General features: G+C 36.6%; 1 protein-coding gene across 2 annotated transcripts in view; it reads left to right on the top strand.

Annotated features, from left to right (window-relative positions):
* Memo1 (mediator of cell motility 1) overlaps nucleotides 1-16,591 on the top strand; it is an 84,019-nt gene that overhangs the window by 40,137 nt on the left and 27,291 nt on the right. For both annotated transcript variants that reach the window (XM_028778983.1, XM_028778982.1), the window contains 2 exons: nucleotides 7,464-7,576; nucleotides 10,843-10,954. In XM_028778983.1, the coding sequence (XP_028634816.1) occupies nucleotides 7,464-7,576; nucleotides 10,843-10,954 (225 nt within the window). The remainder of the gene's footprint in view (nucleotides 1-7,463; nucleotides 7,577-10,842; nucleotides 10,955-16,591) is intronic.

The following is a 16,591-nucleotide window of genomic DNA, read 5'->3' as shown; positions in this document are numbered from 1 at the left end:
GTGCACTTTGTAAGGAGAGGAGGTCACATGTGCTGTGTGATCAGATCTTGTGTGTAGTATTTAATAGCTAAAACTTGGAGTCATTTGAAAGTATTTAAATACGTTTAATTGATATTAAATTGTATATAGCATTTTAGAAATCAATTAGATCATTTTAATGATCAATATATAGTGACTAATAATCAAATATAAAACTATTGGCTTGGATTTTAAGTAAGTTCTAAGACTGAGTCCTAAAGTGGAAAAGGTTAAGTGCAGTAAGATTGTAACAATAACATTATACTTTAATATCCAATATTGAATAGTGAATTAAATAAATATGACAGCTTAATTAATGCAGTAATTTGTGGAATCTGAATATTGCCAGGCACGGTGATGCACACCTGTAATCCCAGCAGTAGGAGGCTGAGTTAGGAGGTAGCAAGTTTGGGGCCAGCCAAGAGCTACATTGTGAGGCCATGTTAGTAAATAAAATAATGAGCTACATTATGAAGCATCGTAGTCATTTGAGAAAAGATCACATCATAGTCTAAAAGGAGACTATAAGTTTGTGTAAAATTGAGAAGAAAATGTACTATGTGAAGCAAAATTTTTCATAAAATATTTTTAAAACAGTAGTCGTTTACAGATGATAATGTTTTTCTTTAAAACTTTTTTGGTAATTTTATACATGTATGCAAAGTCTTTTGATCATATTTACTCCTCATTATGTGTGTATGCACTCTTACCTGGGTCCCACCCGCCAAGCTCCTTCTTTTTGTTAACTCATTGAGTTTAACTGGGGCTGCTTTTATGAACATGACTGTAGTTTACTTACTAGTACACAGTAACTAACAGTGATCATAATGTTAACCCAGAAATCATTAACCACTCGTCATGACCACAACACACCCAGGACAGTGTATGCTTGTGTTGTTTTTTTATATAAATAATGGACGAATTGGGGGGTAGTGAGAAGTGTAAATGTAATGGATGAAAGAATGGATGGAATTCTCAAAGGATTTTTACATTAAAAATAATGGACATGACATTTTTTTAAAAAATTTGTTGGTCTTTTGACTGTTTTAATTTTTGTTTGTGTTTTGTTGGTTTCTTTGCCTTTTCTTCTCTCTCTCTTTTTTTTTTTTTTAAAAAAAAAGAGAACGAACATAAGGTTGGGTGGGTAAGGAGATAGGAAAGATTTGGGAGGGATTGAGAAGAGGAAACAGCATGATCAGAATAGAGTGTATAAAAAAAGTTTAATTAAAAGAGATCTCAGTGAGCCACAGTTAAAAATAAACCTTTTACAACAATGATATTTAAAAAAGAATTGTCAAATCATTTTCATGATGAAAAATAAAGTTTCAAGTGCAGAAATAGTTTTATGGACTAGAAAGATGGTTCAATAGTTAGAGCACTAGCTACTTCTCCAGAGTGCCCAGGTTCAATTCCTACCACTCACTCAGCTCAGAACTCTTACTGTAGTCCCAGGGGATTTTATACCCTCCTCTCACCTCTCATGCCCTCTTCTGATCTCCAAGGGCACCGTGCATTCAGGTGGGGTGTGTGTGTGTGTGTGTGTGTGTGTGTGTCTATGTCTGTGCAAGTAAAACACTCAAACACATAAAATAAATCTAAGACATTAAAAAGAATTAGAACAAAAAATAAAAACTATTTATCAAAATAATAAAAACATTGCATGTTAACAAAGGTGACTTTTGTGTGATGATACAAATCAAATCCAGGATCTTACACATGCTAAGAACGTTCTCTATTAATAGAAATATATTGTTAGTTCCCAAATACTGTGAACTAAATAAAACAAGAAGTGAGAAACAAGTATATTTCCTCTTATAATAATGAAAGATAATGGGAAAAGAGGCATTACTCTTACATTTCTTTTACAAAATATAGCCTAGCTTGGTGGAGCATACCTTTAATCTCAGTACTGGGAAGGCAGAAGGATCTGTGAGTTCTGTATATCCTGGTTTATATAGTGAGTTCAAGGATAGTCAGGACTACATAGTAGAGAGACCCTGTCTCAAAAAACAAAACACAGATATATAGGTTTATATTATGTACACATTTATTCTAAAACACACACAAACACACACAAATCCGTTGCACTTTTTAATTGTTTTTTTAATTTGTTTTTGGGACATGAATCTGGCTTTGTAGCCTAGACTGGCCTTAAATTTTAAGCAGTCTTCCTGCCTCTGCTTCTGAAGTGCTGGCATTACAGGTGTATGCTACTATGCCAGACTTTGGATTATTATATAATTTAGCTAGAAGATAACCTCTGTGTAGAGCTCATGTCTGTTTCTGCATTCAGTTTGTTATAATCCGTTTTTGTGACTGAGAAATGAGAAGGAAACCCATTCATACAGACATACACAGTTTCAAACGGGAGCAGCAGGAACCTTGCCCGTTAAACAGGAAATGTTTCTCTTTAATACTAAGTTTGAACTTAATGAAAACAGCTTCTCGAGAGTCAGTGCAGATCTTTCAAGGGTTTCACTGTGTAATTTCGAGGTTATGTTTGTCCATACTGCCACCTGAAATATACCTGACTTAATTTTCACTTGAAAGCTTCAATTTTGTTCTGTTCAACAAATATGTCAATTGTTTTGCAGACCTATTTTGTTAATTTTGGGGAAAATTTTTGCCAGATACCTAGTATTTTTGTGTTTTGTTGTTGTTTTTTTTGTTTTTTAAGTGAAAGTTATATTCCATGAAAAATGTGTCTAGTTCATCTCTCAGATGAACACAGATGATTTCTCTGAGATAAAATGTTCATCTGCAGAGATGCCTTATGAATCTATCCCCTGGGTTTTACTATATTTTGTCATGCAGTGTTAAGATGTGTTTGCAAGAGTCAAGAATTTTGGTGAAATTAACCTTTAAAAAATAGTGTAGCAACGAATGGATTATTGACACACGTTGTTTCACTGCCCTGAAAGTTGCACTAACAGTTTTACTCTCTCTCATTTCTGCAGTTTAAGTGCTAGTCAGAGTGAAAAAAGCAGAAACCTTTCCTTTCACTGATTTGAACTCTGTGTACTCCTTTACAAGGTCCTGTGTGTTATTAAGAATGTATAGATCACACTATGACAACTGATATAATAGACCTTGTGTGATTCCATTTCAAGCATGGGAAAGGTTCACCGAGGAGCTAGTGTTTAAATTAAATCACCCTATTGAACAGTTGACATCATACGTAGTTAAACTTCATCGAGGACCTGTAAGACTAGTGAATTCATAAAATGTTAACAATCATGGGGAGGCCAAAGGAGTGTAGGAAGTTGCTAGTTCATTTGAGACTTTAAACCCTGAGTGGGTTCGAAGCCCAGCACTTATGTAAAAATCTTAGTGTGGTGTTGTGCCCCTGACATCCCAGTGCTGGGGAGATGGGAGCAGGTGGTAGAGAGGAAGATTTGTGGGTGGACTTGTTAGATAGCTCAGCTGAAACTAGGAGCTGTAGTTTCAACTAGAGACCTTGTCTTCCAAAAGTGCAGAGCTCCAGAGGAAAACACCTGATGTCAAACTCCAGCTTCTACATGTGCTGACAGGATGTATCTATGCACCCAACCCCTGCCCCCAACTCATACACATGTACTAGCCCCCTCCTCACCCTCAATCCTTCTTTTTAAGGTTTTACTTGATTTCATAACACTTGGATTTTTTGTTTGTTTGTTTGTTTTGTTTTGTTTTTCAAGACAGTTTCTCTGTGTTGTCCTGGGTGTTCTGGAAATAACTTTGTAGACCAGGCTGGCCTCAAATTCACAAAGACTGCCTCTGCTTTCAGGGCACTGGGGTTAAAGGTGTAACCACCATCTCGACTCAGGAAGGACTTTTTAAAGTAAGGTCAAGGGAAAGTGGAATGATCAGATTTGTGTTTCTGTTAGAATATTTTTCCTCCCTGTGAAACACCTTTAAAAAATTACTTATGTTCCATTAGTTGGAGTAGGTAGTTGAACAAAATGAAGGTAAGTGCTCATAGACCATGTTCATTATAATAATTTCACAGAGGTAAATTCTCAAGGAGCTGTAGTGTATGAACTATATATATTTCTAGGAAAATGTGACTCCCTGCCAGGCCTCTATTTCATATTAAAGGTTTCATTTACCCACCTGGTAACAGCCTGCAAACCAATACTGAGCTTATTTCTTTAAAGGCAAAACACTTTGTAGTTATTAAAGGAAAGGAATGTAGCCTTGCACATTTATTTCCATCCAACAATTGCAGTAGCTTGCTGTTTATGGATCTAGCAAAGAAAGGAAGAAATACATGAGCTTCGATGTGCCTGGTTAATTTTCTTTTGTTAGCACTTTAGCTAACAAAGATCTATTTTGAGGTCACTATTATCTTGAATATGCCCCTTTTCAGCTGTTTCAGTAATATCTACCCTTCTGTGATTTTCATATGTCATTTTTAAGGATTTTAACTTTTTTCTTGTTTCTGTAGATAGTTCTGGAACTGCACTAGTTTGATTATGGGTGTTTTTACCAAACTAGAAAGAATTTTTTGGGAAAGCATCTGGCTAATTCAGATGGGTTGGAGCTCTTCTATGTAGATTGGGTTTGACAAAAAGGAATGCTAAGAAGGTAGTCAGTCTCAGTTGAAGGCCTTAGGCTCCTCCGCTGTTGGTGTTTCATCTCTGATGAGTGCTCATTGTCATTATTAGAGTAATAAAAGCTTTCAGATCACTTCTTGTTGTCATTGTTTGAGACAGGGTCTTTTGATGTAGCCCTGGCTGTTCTGGAACTCTGTGTAAGCCAGGTTGGCCTGGAACTTGGAAGAGATCTGCTTGCATCTGCCTTCTGAGTGCTGGGATTAGAGGTGTGGGCTACCGTGCCTGACTAGAGACTGACATTTTAAAAGTATCATTTTATATTTTAACTATATACCTTAGATTTTTTCAAAAGCATCCCGATGTTAAATATTACATATTACATGTTAAATGTTTTTTCTCATAGATACGAATTTCTCAACCAGAACTACTACTCTCTCTTTCATTTTAAGGGTTTTTCCTTTCCTTTCTTCCACTATCCTCTCTTTCCCCGTTTCCTTTGTAAGTGGAATCTCACTATGTTGCTTTGGCTACTTTTATGTTCCCATGTTCAACTGATCCCCCTGCTTCAGCCTTTTGAGTATTTAATAGAGTACAGACATGTACCACCATGCCTGGCCAAATGTCATTCATTGATGCTTAGTTGATGTATTTCCTGGCACTAATCAAGTGACCTAAATATTCCCAAATTACTATTTTATACATATTTCACATTAGACTTTAATAAAAGAATTTATTGCTATTTGTGTTCTGGTGTGACAGAACAGCAGAATGGTGTCTTTTGGTTTTGTTTATTTAATAGTATATAACTTTGGCCCTCCCTCTTTATGGTACTGATGATACATGTGATACAAATGTTGATTGCGGTGCTAACAAGATGGAGAAAGAGTGGCTGGAAAGATGGCTCAGTGGTTAAGAGCACTGGCTATTAACCTTAAGAGGTCCTGAGTTCAATTCCCAGCACCTACTTGGTGTTTCACAACATAATTGAATCTTTTGCCCTCTTCTGGTGTGCAGGCATACATGTAGACATAACACTGAAATACATGAAATATATAGGTAAATCTTTTTTTAAAAAGATGGAAAAGACAAAGGGCTGAAGGAGAGATTATTTCCAACTTACATTGGCCCAAGGACAAAATAGTTTCCTGTGTGATTTCTTTGAGGACTCTGAGAATAACTTAATCCAAAACTTCCTTATATCCTGCATCCTTCCCTGACTTTGAAGTGGCATGTCTTAAAAAAAAAAGTTTAATTTTCTTAGCTTAGTAATAGATTTTGGTTGGTTGGTTCATTCATTCATTCATTCATTTATTCATTCATGCATGCATGCACTGTGCAGACCAGATCTGCCTTTGCTTTGCCTCCTGTGAGCTACAATTAAAGATGTGTTCCATTACACCTGACATTTTTTTTTTTTTTTTTTTAAGAGATGGTGTCTGAGTTTTGTAGAACAGGTTGGCTTTGAAATCCCAATCATCCTAGATCCTCCTTCTGGGTCACCCTGAGTGTTAGGGTATAGGTGAATGCTGTCATCCTTGGTACTCTTAATAGAATTTTGTCAGAGATTATCACCATAGCCACACTCCTTGTCCTGCAAGACTCTGACAGTGAAAGAACCAAGTCCCTTTTCTCAGTACTTAAGCCCCCACTGTCTGTTCTCTTCTTTCTCATAGTTTTCCCCTCTTTGGAATCTTTAACTTATGTTTGTATATAGTTGATAAGATTGTTTTGTTTGAATTTTAGAAAACAGTAAATGCATAGTTTCAGAATTTAGGTTGTAGAGCAAGTTCGGACGTTTCATATAAAATGATAGGAAGCTAATTTTGCTTTGGTGTTGAGACAAAGGAGTTGCAGAAGTCGTAGCCCAGTTTTCTTTAGATAGACTACCTTGCAAATCATACATTATTAAGTTTCTTTGTGTTTGAGAATAGAGAAAGTTTATTATATACAATTCCTTTCAACAAGACAGTGCCCTGTCTCTTTGCTATTATAGAAATGATGTCAAAATAGCTTTATTGAATGCTTCTTTGTAATGTTGTTTTATATAGATGTTTCGAAGTTTGAAGCAATATTACTTATTTTTATTAAAAACTTAGAATTTTAACATTTTTATAGCTGAAATATTTAAACTGATACTACACTTTGAAATGTGTCTAGTTATACATTTAGAAATGATTTTTGTGTATAGTATGTTTACTGTAAAAATTTATAGCTGGTATTTTAATTATTGGACAAAAATTCAGATTAAGAGTAAATTCAGTTCTATTGTAATAGAATTCCAAGAACTGTAGTTTTAGTTCACAGAAGTCTCACTTCCTCATATTTTTGGAAAACTAGAAACCTAGTGTAATTAATGGCCTGGTATGGTTGTTTTCTTTGAAGCTCCTCTTTTTGGCTGCTAGGCCTCTTCCTGCATGACTGTTAGGCATGTCCTTGGAGTCATGTGTGTGGTGTGTCCCATGTGTCTTCCACCCCTCTCCCATTTCCAGGATCTTATCATGTAATCCTGGCAAGCTAGAACTCACTATGTAACCCAGATTGGCTTCAAACTTGGAACAGTCTTTGCCTCAAGGGTCTAACATTCTGGGATTATATGGGACACCAGTCCTGTCTTTGAAGTCTTTTTATATAGGTACTTCAGTCAAGTTGATAAGGGCCTCATTTTAACTCCATTAGCTCTTAAAAAAAAAACATGTATCTCCAAATTGGCCTGTAGTCAGATGTGGGAAGTTGGAATTTTAGTGTATGAATTTTGATGAGAATATAGTTGAGCTCTTATTTTCTCAGAATGTAGTAAAAGGAGGTAGTCAGCGTGAAAAAACAAGTAAAATTTAAAGTTACTTTTCCTTTTATTTAATAAGATTTGTGTAGAAGTACATTTGTTCTGTGTTTCTGTTGTGTATCTCCCAGCCGGAGAATTTTCATCCTTGGGCCTTCCCATCATGTGCCCCTGTCTCGATGTGCACTCTCCAGTGTGGATATATATAGGACTCCTCTGTATGACCTTCGTATTGACCAAAAGAGTAAGTATATAGAAACCATAGCTTGTAAATAGCTAAAGCTCATTTAATAAGGATGACAAGTTAATCTAAAATATTTCAAAAGACACAAATTGGTAACTAATCTGTATAAAATAGACACAAAAAGTTGTATTTTATTCATAACTACAAAAATATGTTAAAGGCACTTAGCTCCATATCATAGTGGTTTCATTTATATTTAGAGAAATACTTTGCTTGTGCTATACCATGAAGGAAGAAATTAGTATACATGCCAACCTGATGGAAGACTTGGCAAGTTAACTCTATTTTTATGTGTATCACTTTTTTCACTTTAAAGATTTATTTATTTATTTACTTATTTATTTCATGTATGTGGGTACACTGTAGCTGTCTTCAGACACACCAGAAGAGGGCATCAGATCCCATTACAGATGGCTGTGAGCCACCATGTGGTTGCTGGGAAATGAACTCAGGACCTCTGGAAGAGCAGTCAGTGCGCTTAACTGCTGAGTCATCTCTCCAGCCCCACTTTTTTCACTTTAAATGATGGCAGTGATACTTTTATTTCCTCTCATTGTTTTTTTATGGGAAAATTATTCTATAATTTCTGAAGCTCTGAAAAGTAGTATAGACATTTTAAATACATTTTGCTTTTAACATGTGTTATTTTTTGTGTATATGTATGTATGTATGTGTGTGTATTTGCAGGTCTGTAGTCATCTATATGTGTGTAAAGGTGCATGTGTGCTATGTGGAAGCCTGAGGCTGACGTCGGGTGTCTGCCTTGACCTTTCGTGATATGTCACTGAGGCAATGTCTCAGATTGAACTCAGAACTCACTATTGTGGCTCACCTCACTTGCTATCTATCTGTCTATAACTATGTCTATCTATAGCTATATCTGGGGAGTCCCTTTCTGTTTCTTATTTACTGGGGTTACTAATGGGCTTGCCATAACTGTCCAGCTTTTATATGCGTTCTCAAGTCCAAACTCCAGGCATTAGATGTCTGTGGTAAGCGTTTTATCTGCTAAGACATCTATCTAGCTCCCATGTCTGTTTTGTTGATTTTCCTTCTAGGATTCCAGAGGTTATATTTTGGTGTGTGTGTGTGTGTGTGTGTGTGTGTGGTGTAGTGTGTGTTCCTGTGAGTGAATACACATGTGTACTGTATGTTCTTTTTCTGTGTTGTCTACATTTTTCTTTTGAGATCATGTCTCTCACTGGCCTAGAACTCACCTAGAGTGGTTGGCTGATTGGCCAGGAAGCCCCAGGGATCTGCCCCAGAGATTTTTACTTCCTCTTGGAGTCATAAGTGTATACCAACTATCAGACATTTTTGTGTAGATTCTGGGAATCCAATTCAGGTGCATGCTTTGGTTTTTTTGTTCGTTTGTTTGTTTTGCTTTTTTTGTTTGTTTGTTTTTGAGAAGTGGTTTATCTACTGAGAAAGTTACCTTTCTTGTTCCCAGATGTCATATTTTTGTTTAGCTGTCCTTCCCTCTCCTCCACTCCCCTCTCCTCCCCTCCCCTTCCCTCCCCTCCCCTCTCCTCTTTCCCCATTCTCCTACCCCTTCTTTCCTTTCTTTCCCTTCTTTTCTCTCCCCTTCCCCTCTTGACAGGGTTTCACAAGACAGAGTCTTTAGCTCTGTAGACCAGGCTAGCCTTGAACTCCCAGAGATCCTCCTGCCTCTGCTTCTGAGTTCTGGGATTACAGGCCTGGGCCGCCATGCCTGGCTGCTTAGCTGTTTTGTTTTTTAATACAATAAATGTAATATTAAAAAAGTATAAAACAGTATACAGAGTAGAATATTGATATATTCATTACTCATACTTTACTCTGAATTTTCCTTCTGTTTCTTTCTGCATAATAACCACCTTCATGAACTTTGGAGTGTATCCTTTAGCTCATTAAATTATATTTTAATTTTATAAGGGATGTTATTGTTTCATTAAAGTTTGCAGTAATTTCTTACATTGAATGTAAAATGTCATCTGTAAAAGAAATGATTAGCTGTTTTAGGCCTTGCTTTTTACAATTTGAGGTTATTTCATAAAATAGTAGCAATTTGATATTTGAATAGCTCTGATTAATGAAAGTAGAATATTACCCTTCTTGATTCACATAAGTTAAGAGACATACTTTCCTTTCTTTTTTAAGATTTGTTTATTCTCTGGGTATGAGTTTGTTGCTCACACACGTGCCTTGTACTACACGCCTGCCTAGTACCTGAGGAGGTCAGAAGAGGACTTGGGATCCCTTGAAACTGGAGCTATAGATGGTTGTGAGCTGGAGGTGGATGCTGGGAGTGAGCCTTGGTCCTCTGCAAGAACAAGTGTTCTTTACTGAGTCATCTCTCGAGCGTGTGTCTGCCCTCCCACCTCCCCATTTTTAAGGGCCTGTGTGGTACAATAAGCAAAGAAATAGATAATTTTTAAAGAGGTATTTTGTGGAAATGAGCTCTTAATTACCATTTCTTTTCCCTCTGTTTTTTGTTTCTTTCTCCCCTTCCATTCCTCTTCCCCCTTCTTCCTTTGTTTTTTGAGAAAGGAATTTGCTAGGTGAACTCAACCAGATCTTGTCCTACTCTGTAGCCCAGGTTGGCCTTGAATTTGTAATTCTATTGCTTTAGTCTCCCGAGTAGCTGGGGTTATTAGTTTGTGCCGCCAGCCCTGCTCTAAGTTATTTTTCGTTGTGATTTTACATACTAAATTTCACATATTGCTCTACAGTCTTCATTTTAAGTTTATCTCATCAGAGATAACTAGATCACTGGATCATTTTAAGTTGGCATGATACTGTGGCAGATTTAAGATTTCTGCTGTAAGGTAAAGTTTGGATTTTGTGAAAGATAGTATTGGAAGTAATAATTTTATGTTGTTGGTATGGTAGAAACATGAAGTAAAATAATAAAACTACACAATTATAAAAAACAAAGCAAAACTAAAAAAACTATTATTAACTTTATATGCAAATAGATTGGTAATTTTTCCCTATTACATTAAGAATTCTAATGACTGTTTTGGCTAGAACATGTTTTAAATTCAAAGAATGGCCTAGACCCAGAGTTTATTTTAGAAGTGTTAAAAGGAGCTGATGAAAAATGTACTATGTTACTATCCAAATGGTAAGTTTTTATTGTATTAACTTTTAGTTAAAAAAAAAAGATCGAGTATGTGGTGCTTTTGTTTCTTGCCATAGCTTATAATTTTATGTTGTTGGGTGGATGCTCATAAAATAAGTGTATGCATTAATATTTGTTTTAATATATTTTGAAATCTCTTTAGTTTACGGAGAGCTATGGAAGACAGGAATGTTTGAACGCATGTCTCTGCAGACAGATGAAGATGAACACAGTATTGAAATGCATTTGCCTTATACAGCTAAAGCCATGGAAAGGTATATTGATTAATATAAGAAATCCCAGAGAAGTCATAGATATTAACGTCTTTGGGATTATTTTAGCCTAGGATAAGATAATTTGTCAAAGCAAGGAGATTAAAATTTTATTTAAAATGAAATATACGTTGGAGATTACAATGTCTTTATAAGGATTAAAGTTGATTTTTAGCTAGTTGTCTGTTAAGGTTGAGCATATGAATTGACCTGATTTTTTAATTTTTTTATTTTTTTAAGGTGGAAATTAAAACAACTCACGTGTGTTTGGGCTGATGTATCTTGTTTTGTTTGGTATAATAGCCAATAAACTTTTTGATGTCTTTGGATAATCATTATATTCTTTGTGGTACTATGGTTTTAAAACTTTAAATTTGGAAATATCTTTGGAAGTCAGTCTTTTGAGAATTTTATAAAGGTTTACTTTACACATGCTGACGATGGGATGACAAGGATGATGTAGCTGTGTAGACCCGATATAGGTCTTCCTGTGGTAGGGGTGCCCTGGAGGATAGGCAGTAGAGGAAAGGGGAGGATCTGCTGTGCCCTCTACCATATATTTCAGTGCCCATTATTTTGCCCAACATATAATGATTGACTAGTCAGTAAAATAAAAACAGTCTCTACAAGTTTCCTTTCAGTGCTACATTTGAATTAAAAAGTCTTATTTGTTGATGTTTTTCATTTTTTTATGTCGTTTCTTGTTTTTTAAAATTTATTTTTTGTTTTGTTTTTAAAAATTTATTTTTATTTTGTGTACATTGGTGTTGTGCTTGCATGTATATGTGAAGGTGTTTGATCTCCTGGAATGGGAGTTATAGACAGTTGTGAGTTGCCACTTGGGTTTTGGGAATTTAACTTGAGTTCTTTGGAAGAGCAGCCAATACTCTTAACTGCTGAGCCATCTCCCCAGCCTCCTATATGTTATTTCTTAATATATGCTTATTATTTTATACAGTCTCAGTGGTTCTAAGTACAAGAAGCTTATTCTTCCTGAAATTTGTTATTTAAGTTTATCACAAAGGTCTAAAATTGCATTAATATTTTAATACAGATATGAGTTATTTATTTTTGGCTGGCATACTTACAACTAGCTAAAGACCAAGGCTTTTCATACAGTTGTGATAATTTTTTTTTCTTGTTACAATTTTGTGTATTAGTTTTTGTTGTAGTATTTTCTTTGTAAAATTTTTTGGAACTTAAACTTCTTTACTGTTTTGTTTTATGTATGTGAGTATTTTTGCCTGCATATATACCTGTGAACCATTTGTGTGTGTCCAGTGCCTGAGAGGCATGAAGAGGGCATAGAATCTCTTGGTACTACTGGAGTTACAGACAGTTGTGAGCCACCATGTGGGTGCTCTTAACCAGACCTGGGTGCTCTGGAAAAGAAGTCAGTGCTCTTAACCACTGAGCCATCTCTCAGGATCTGGTTTTTTATTTTTCTGATACCTAAGAACTTAGGGCAGCCTTCCTGCTTCAGTCTCCAGCTGCTAAGATGGTAGGTACAGGCTTTACTACCCAGCTTGAGTTTTGTGTAGTTGATACTGTTGTAATTCAAATAGGAGTGATTCCGTGATTTCTGTGTCACTTGTTCTGTTGATTAGTCTATTACTGTAGGATTTTTCTCTTGTATTCAAAGTTTTATTGCCCTTTTGTTCACGTCTATTCACACTAACCATGAAGAATGATATAAACCTGAGGATGTTTGCAAAAATCTATACAATAGTAAATTAACATTTTAGGCTCTGTTTTTGTGTTTTGTTGTTTGTTTGAGGCAAGGTCTACTATATATGCCACACTGGCCTAGATAGAATGCCCTTTGTAGCCAGGCTGGATTTGAGGTCCTCCCGCCTCTGCCTCCTGAATGCTGGGGTTATATGCCCAACCAATTGTCTTTTATTATGTTCTAATTATTGAGAAAAATTATCTATCTATCTATCTATCTATCTATCTATCTATCTATCTATCTATCTTCCTTCTTGATTTGTTGCCATAACTTGAATTCCCATTCACTAAAAAGATTTTTTTTGGTTATTTGCTGAAAATTTTATATATTTTATTATGAGAATTAATGGATTGTAGTATAATATAGTCAATAAAATAACAGCCTTCTAAAAGAGAGTTAAAAAATGACATTTAGTTATTACTTTGAAAGTAAATTATGTAAACTGTAGGAAACTTAAGAAGATAGAAATTTGAGAGCTACAAGCACAATTCTAATTCATAACTCTCCCTCTTTCAGTGTTCAGTGAACTCCTCCCACATCATGTTAAGATCCCTAACATTACTTCTAGAAGAAACCAGTAAGCATTTGTTCATACTTACTGTGTTGTGTCAATTAGTTATCACTGAATAATGAATTATTACAGAATTGAGTGGCTTACAATCACAACTGTTGAATTATTCATAGTTTCACATTAGAAATTGGAGCAGGGAACAAGGTGGGTTAGAGAGTGCAAGATGCCCTCACTTAGATGTCTCCAGTCACAGTGCTTGCTTCCTGAAGTGACGTAGTACCACTTGTGCCAATTTCTGCTTTTCAGAACAAGATATCTATGTCAGCCAAAGTGTAAGGGAGGATTATAGATTTCCTATCTTGAGAGGAGGAGGAGCAGCATATGTCTACAGGAATAGGAGCAATTGTTGAGCACCTGTTTGTGGACGGTCTATTACGGTTCCACTTCAGCTGGGCAGTTTATGTCTCTGTAACACATACTGTATACTAGCCTTTCTAAATGCCTAGAGTTCTGTTACAGTTACTTTTTTATTGCTGTAATAAAACACCATGACCAAAACAACTTAGTAGAAGGAAGATCAATCCAGGACCAGGAAGCAGAGAACACTGGGAATAACAATAAAAACAATGGAAGTTCTTTGAACCATCAAAGCCTGCTTCTTTTGACAAAATTCTTTGAACAAGGCCACACCTCCCAATCGTTTGCAAACAGATTCTGGGGGTTAAGTATTCAAGCATGAGAGCTTCTGGGGTCCATTCGCACTCAAACATCTGTAATGATTTCAGATACATTGTCGATATTCTGCATCAAGTTTAAATATGAATACAGTCTTGGGTATGAGTTATCTTGATTTAGAGATCTGTGAAAAAGTAATATCCTCCCCTTTATGTAGTTTTAAAAAATTAGTGAATTCTTGATATTGTGCTGGCTTTGTGAGTAGAGGTACATGCACAGTCTTGATGTCCTCATTTTGGTTTTTGTATTCTATGAGAACTGAGTCCTGAGAGTTGTCCTCTGACTTCAGCATGTAGGTTATGGGGCATACACATACATACATGAAACAAATAGATAAAGCATAAACTGTTGGATGAATTAATTCAAAGTATAGTGATATATGTCTGAAAATGCCATATGGACCCTTATGTTATGGTAAAATGAAAAATGAATAAAAAGACGTTTTTGAAAATGTGATAGTTAATCATAGTAGAACTCCCATTGGAGAGTAAAATAAGCAATTCAGGAAGCATCTTGGAATGGGTTAATTCACAGCGGTTTTATCCTGTAGCCACGGAACAGAGAATAGTCCTTGACTCTAATTAGTTTTCTATTCTGCTAGTGGTTTCATAGTTTACCTGATTCCTTGATTTGTTTGTTTTTGATTGCTCAGCTGGGTCATTTGGATTGTTTTACTGTGTCATTTTACCTTTTTTTTTTTTTTTTTTTTTAAGAAATGGGCTTTCATACCCTTAGTCCAGAATCAGGTAGATTTCTCTGAGTTCGAGGCCAGCCTTGTCTACAGAGAGAACTCAGGACAGCCAGGGCTACATGGATAAACCCTGTCTTGAACAAACAAACAAATAAATAAATAATAGGCAGGCAGGGTTTCAGGCCTTGCACAAGCCTGTCATCCTAGCCTTTGTGAGGCTTTTTTCGAGGTCCTGCTACCTACAAGGGTCTGCTTTGTACCTGAGTTTCCATTTCGTTCATTGTGTTAGTTTAAAGGCCTAGAAGCCTTATCTAGTGTTTGAGTTCAGCAGCAAGTTTAGCTACACCGCTTTGGTTCCCAGCAGGTTGTGCTCTCAGCCACCTGCCTAGGAGTTCTTTGGATTCATGAATGAAACACACACACACACACACACACACACACACACACACACACACACACACCAGTTAATTTTAAAATTCCTTGGCTAGCTCAAATGCTGGGCAGTTCTAGTCCTCCCTGAGGCTAGCACATATTTCCCTCCTGTAATCCTGGTTTAACACCCTCTAATTCTATATTTTATCTTTGTTGCCCTGGCTCCTTCTGGGCAGCTCCCTAGTCTTTGCTGCTCAAGACAGCCCTTCCGTAGGGACAGCGGTTCTCACCTACGTTTCAGATGATGTTCCTTCTGCAGCTCTCAATCTGATCCGGCTCCCTCTGAATCATGGTGATTCCGTCCCTTCCTCTCTTCCCATTCCTAGCCTAGCAAATCCAAAGGTCCCGCCTCAGTCTACTTGCCGAGCTGTTGTCCATTGGCTTTTTATTGATTGATCAAGAACCAACTAGGGACAAGGACCTTCAGTGTTGGACACGCAGATTCCTGATTTTAGGGGCCAGATTAATTCAGAGCATTAGAACCAATGCTCAACACAGACTGACAAAATTCTTTTAAGTACTTTATTGATTTCCTGTATATCAAATAAGAGCTGTATTCTCTTAAGACATAATGCCATCTGAGATTCTTTTTGAGAGTGGCTTTTCTCTACTTTGGACACCTAGTTATAGTTGACAGGGTAAGTTTAAGAAGCTCTTTTGCCTGGATGGTTGTCTAGGCATGTGTTCCTAGAAAGGAACTTCATTTGGTGACCATGAGCCCCTATGTTATTTACTATCAGTTCTTTGCATTTAGTGTTTCTTTGTTCCCAGTACTGGCTGTTTGCTCTCCCCTCCCCATTTTCTTTTATCTCCTTTGATCTCTTCCTCCTGTCTTCCTTCCTCTTCCCTGTCCTCCCCACCCCCTGTCCCATTTCTCCTGTTTTTGTTTGTTTCTGTATATGAGTATACAGGGATGTGTACCATATATGCACATAAGGAGGCCAGAATAGGATATTGTATGTCTTCCTCTCTCCATCTCTTTATTACTTGGCTTGAGACAGGCTCTCTCACTGAATCGGAAACTCACCATTTTGGCTAGAGTGGCCAGTCAGTTAGATCTTGGAATCTTCGTGTTTCTGTCCCCAAATGGTAGGGTTACACGTATGAGTTATTTTCCCAATCCTGCAATTCCTTATTATAAATTTTAACAGTTCACCAAGCTCATGATTTTCCCTTACACTTTGTGGTATTTCCTTTTCTTTAAAGCTACTAATACTTTGCATATTTTGGTGGGAAATCTGCCCATCCACAGGTTCATTCATTTTTTTATTAACTCTACTAAATTACTGTATGTGACAGTTTCAAATCATTACGCCATCGTGTGGGAAACATTGCTCGTGTGGCTTCCTGCAGCAACTCTTACTGCTCCTTCCGTTTTCAGTTTCGTTTTCCCTCAGTTCTCTTTACTCTGTGCCAAAGGCTGGTGTGAGAAGTTTAGATATCTTATACTACATCCAGATAAGAGTGTGCCTCCCTTTCCTAGGTTTGTCTGCTTTGGCCCAGTCAATCATGTTAACATGCTTATGGCCCAGTCAATCATGT

The sequence above is a fragment of the Grammomys surdaster genome, unplaced genomic scaffold (assembly GCF_004785775.1).
Source record: "Grammomys surdaster isolate TR1022 unplaced genomic scaffold, NIH_TR_1.0 343, whole genome shotgun sequence".
Taxonomy (NCBI): Eukaryota; Metazoa; Chordata; class Mammalia; order Rodentia; family Muridae; genus Grammomys; species Grammomys surdaster.
This window is presented reverse-complemented; position numbering and strand designations above follow the sequence as displayed.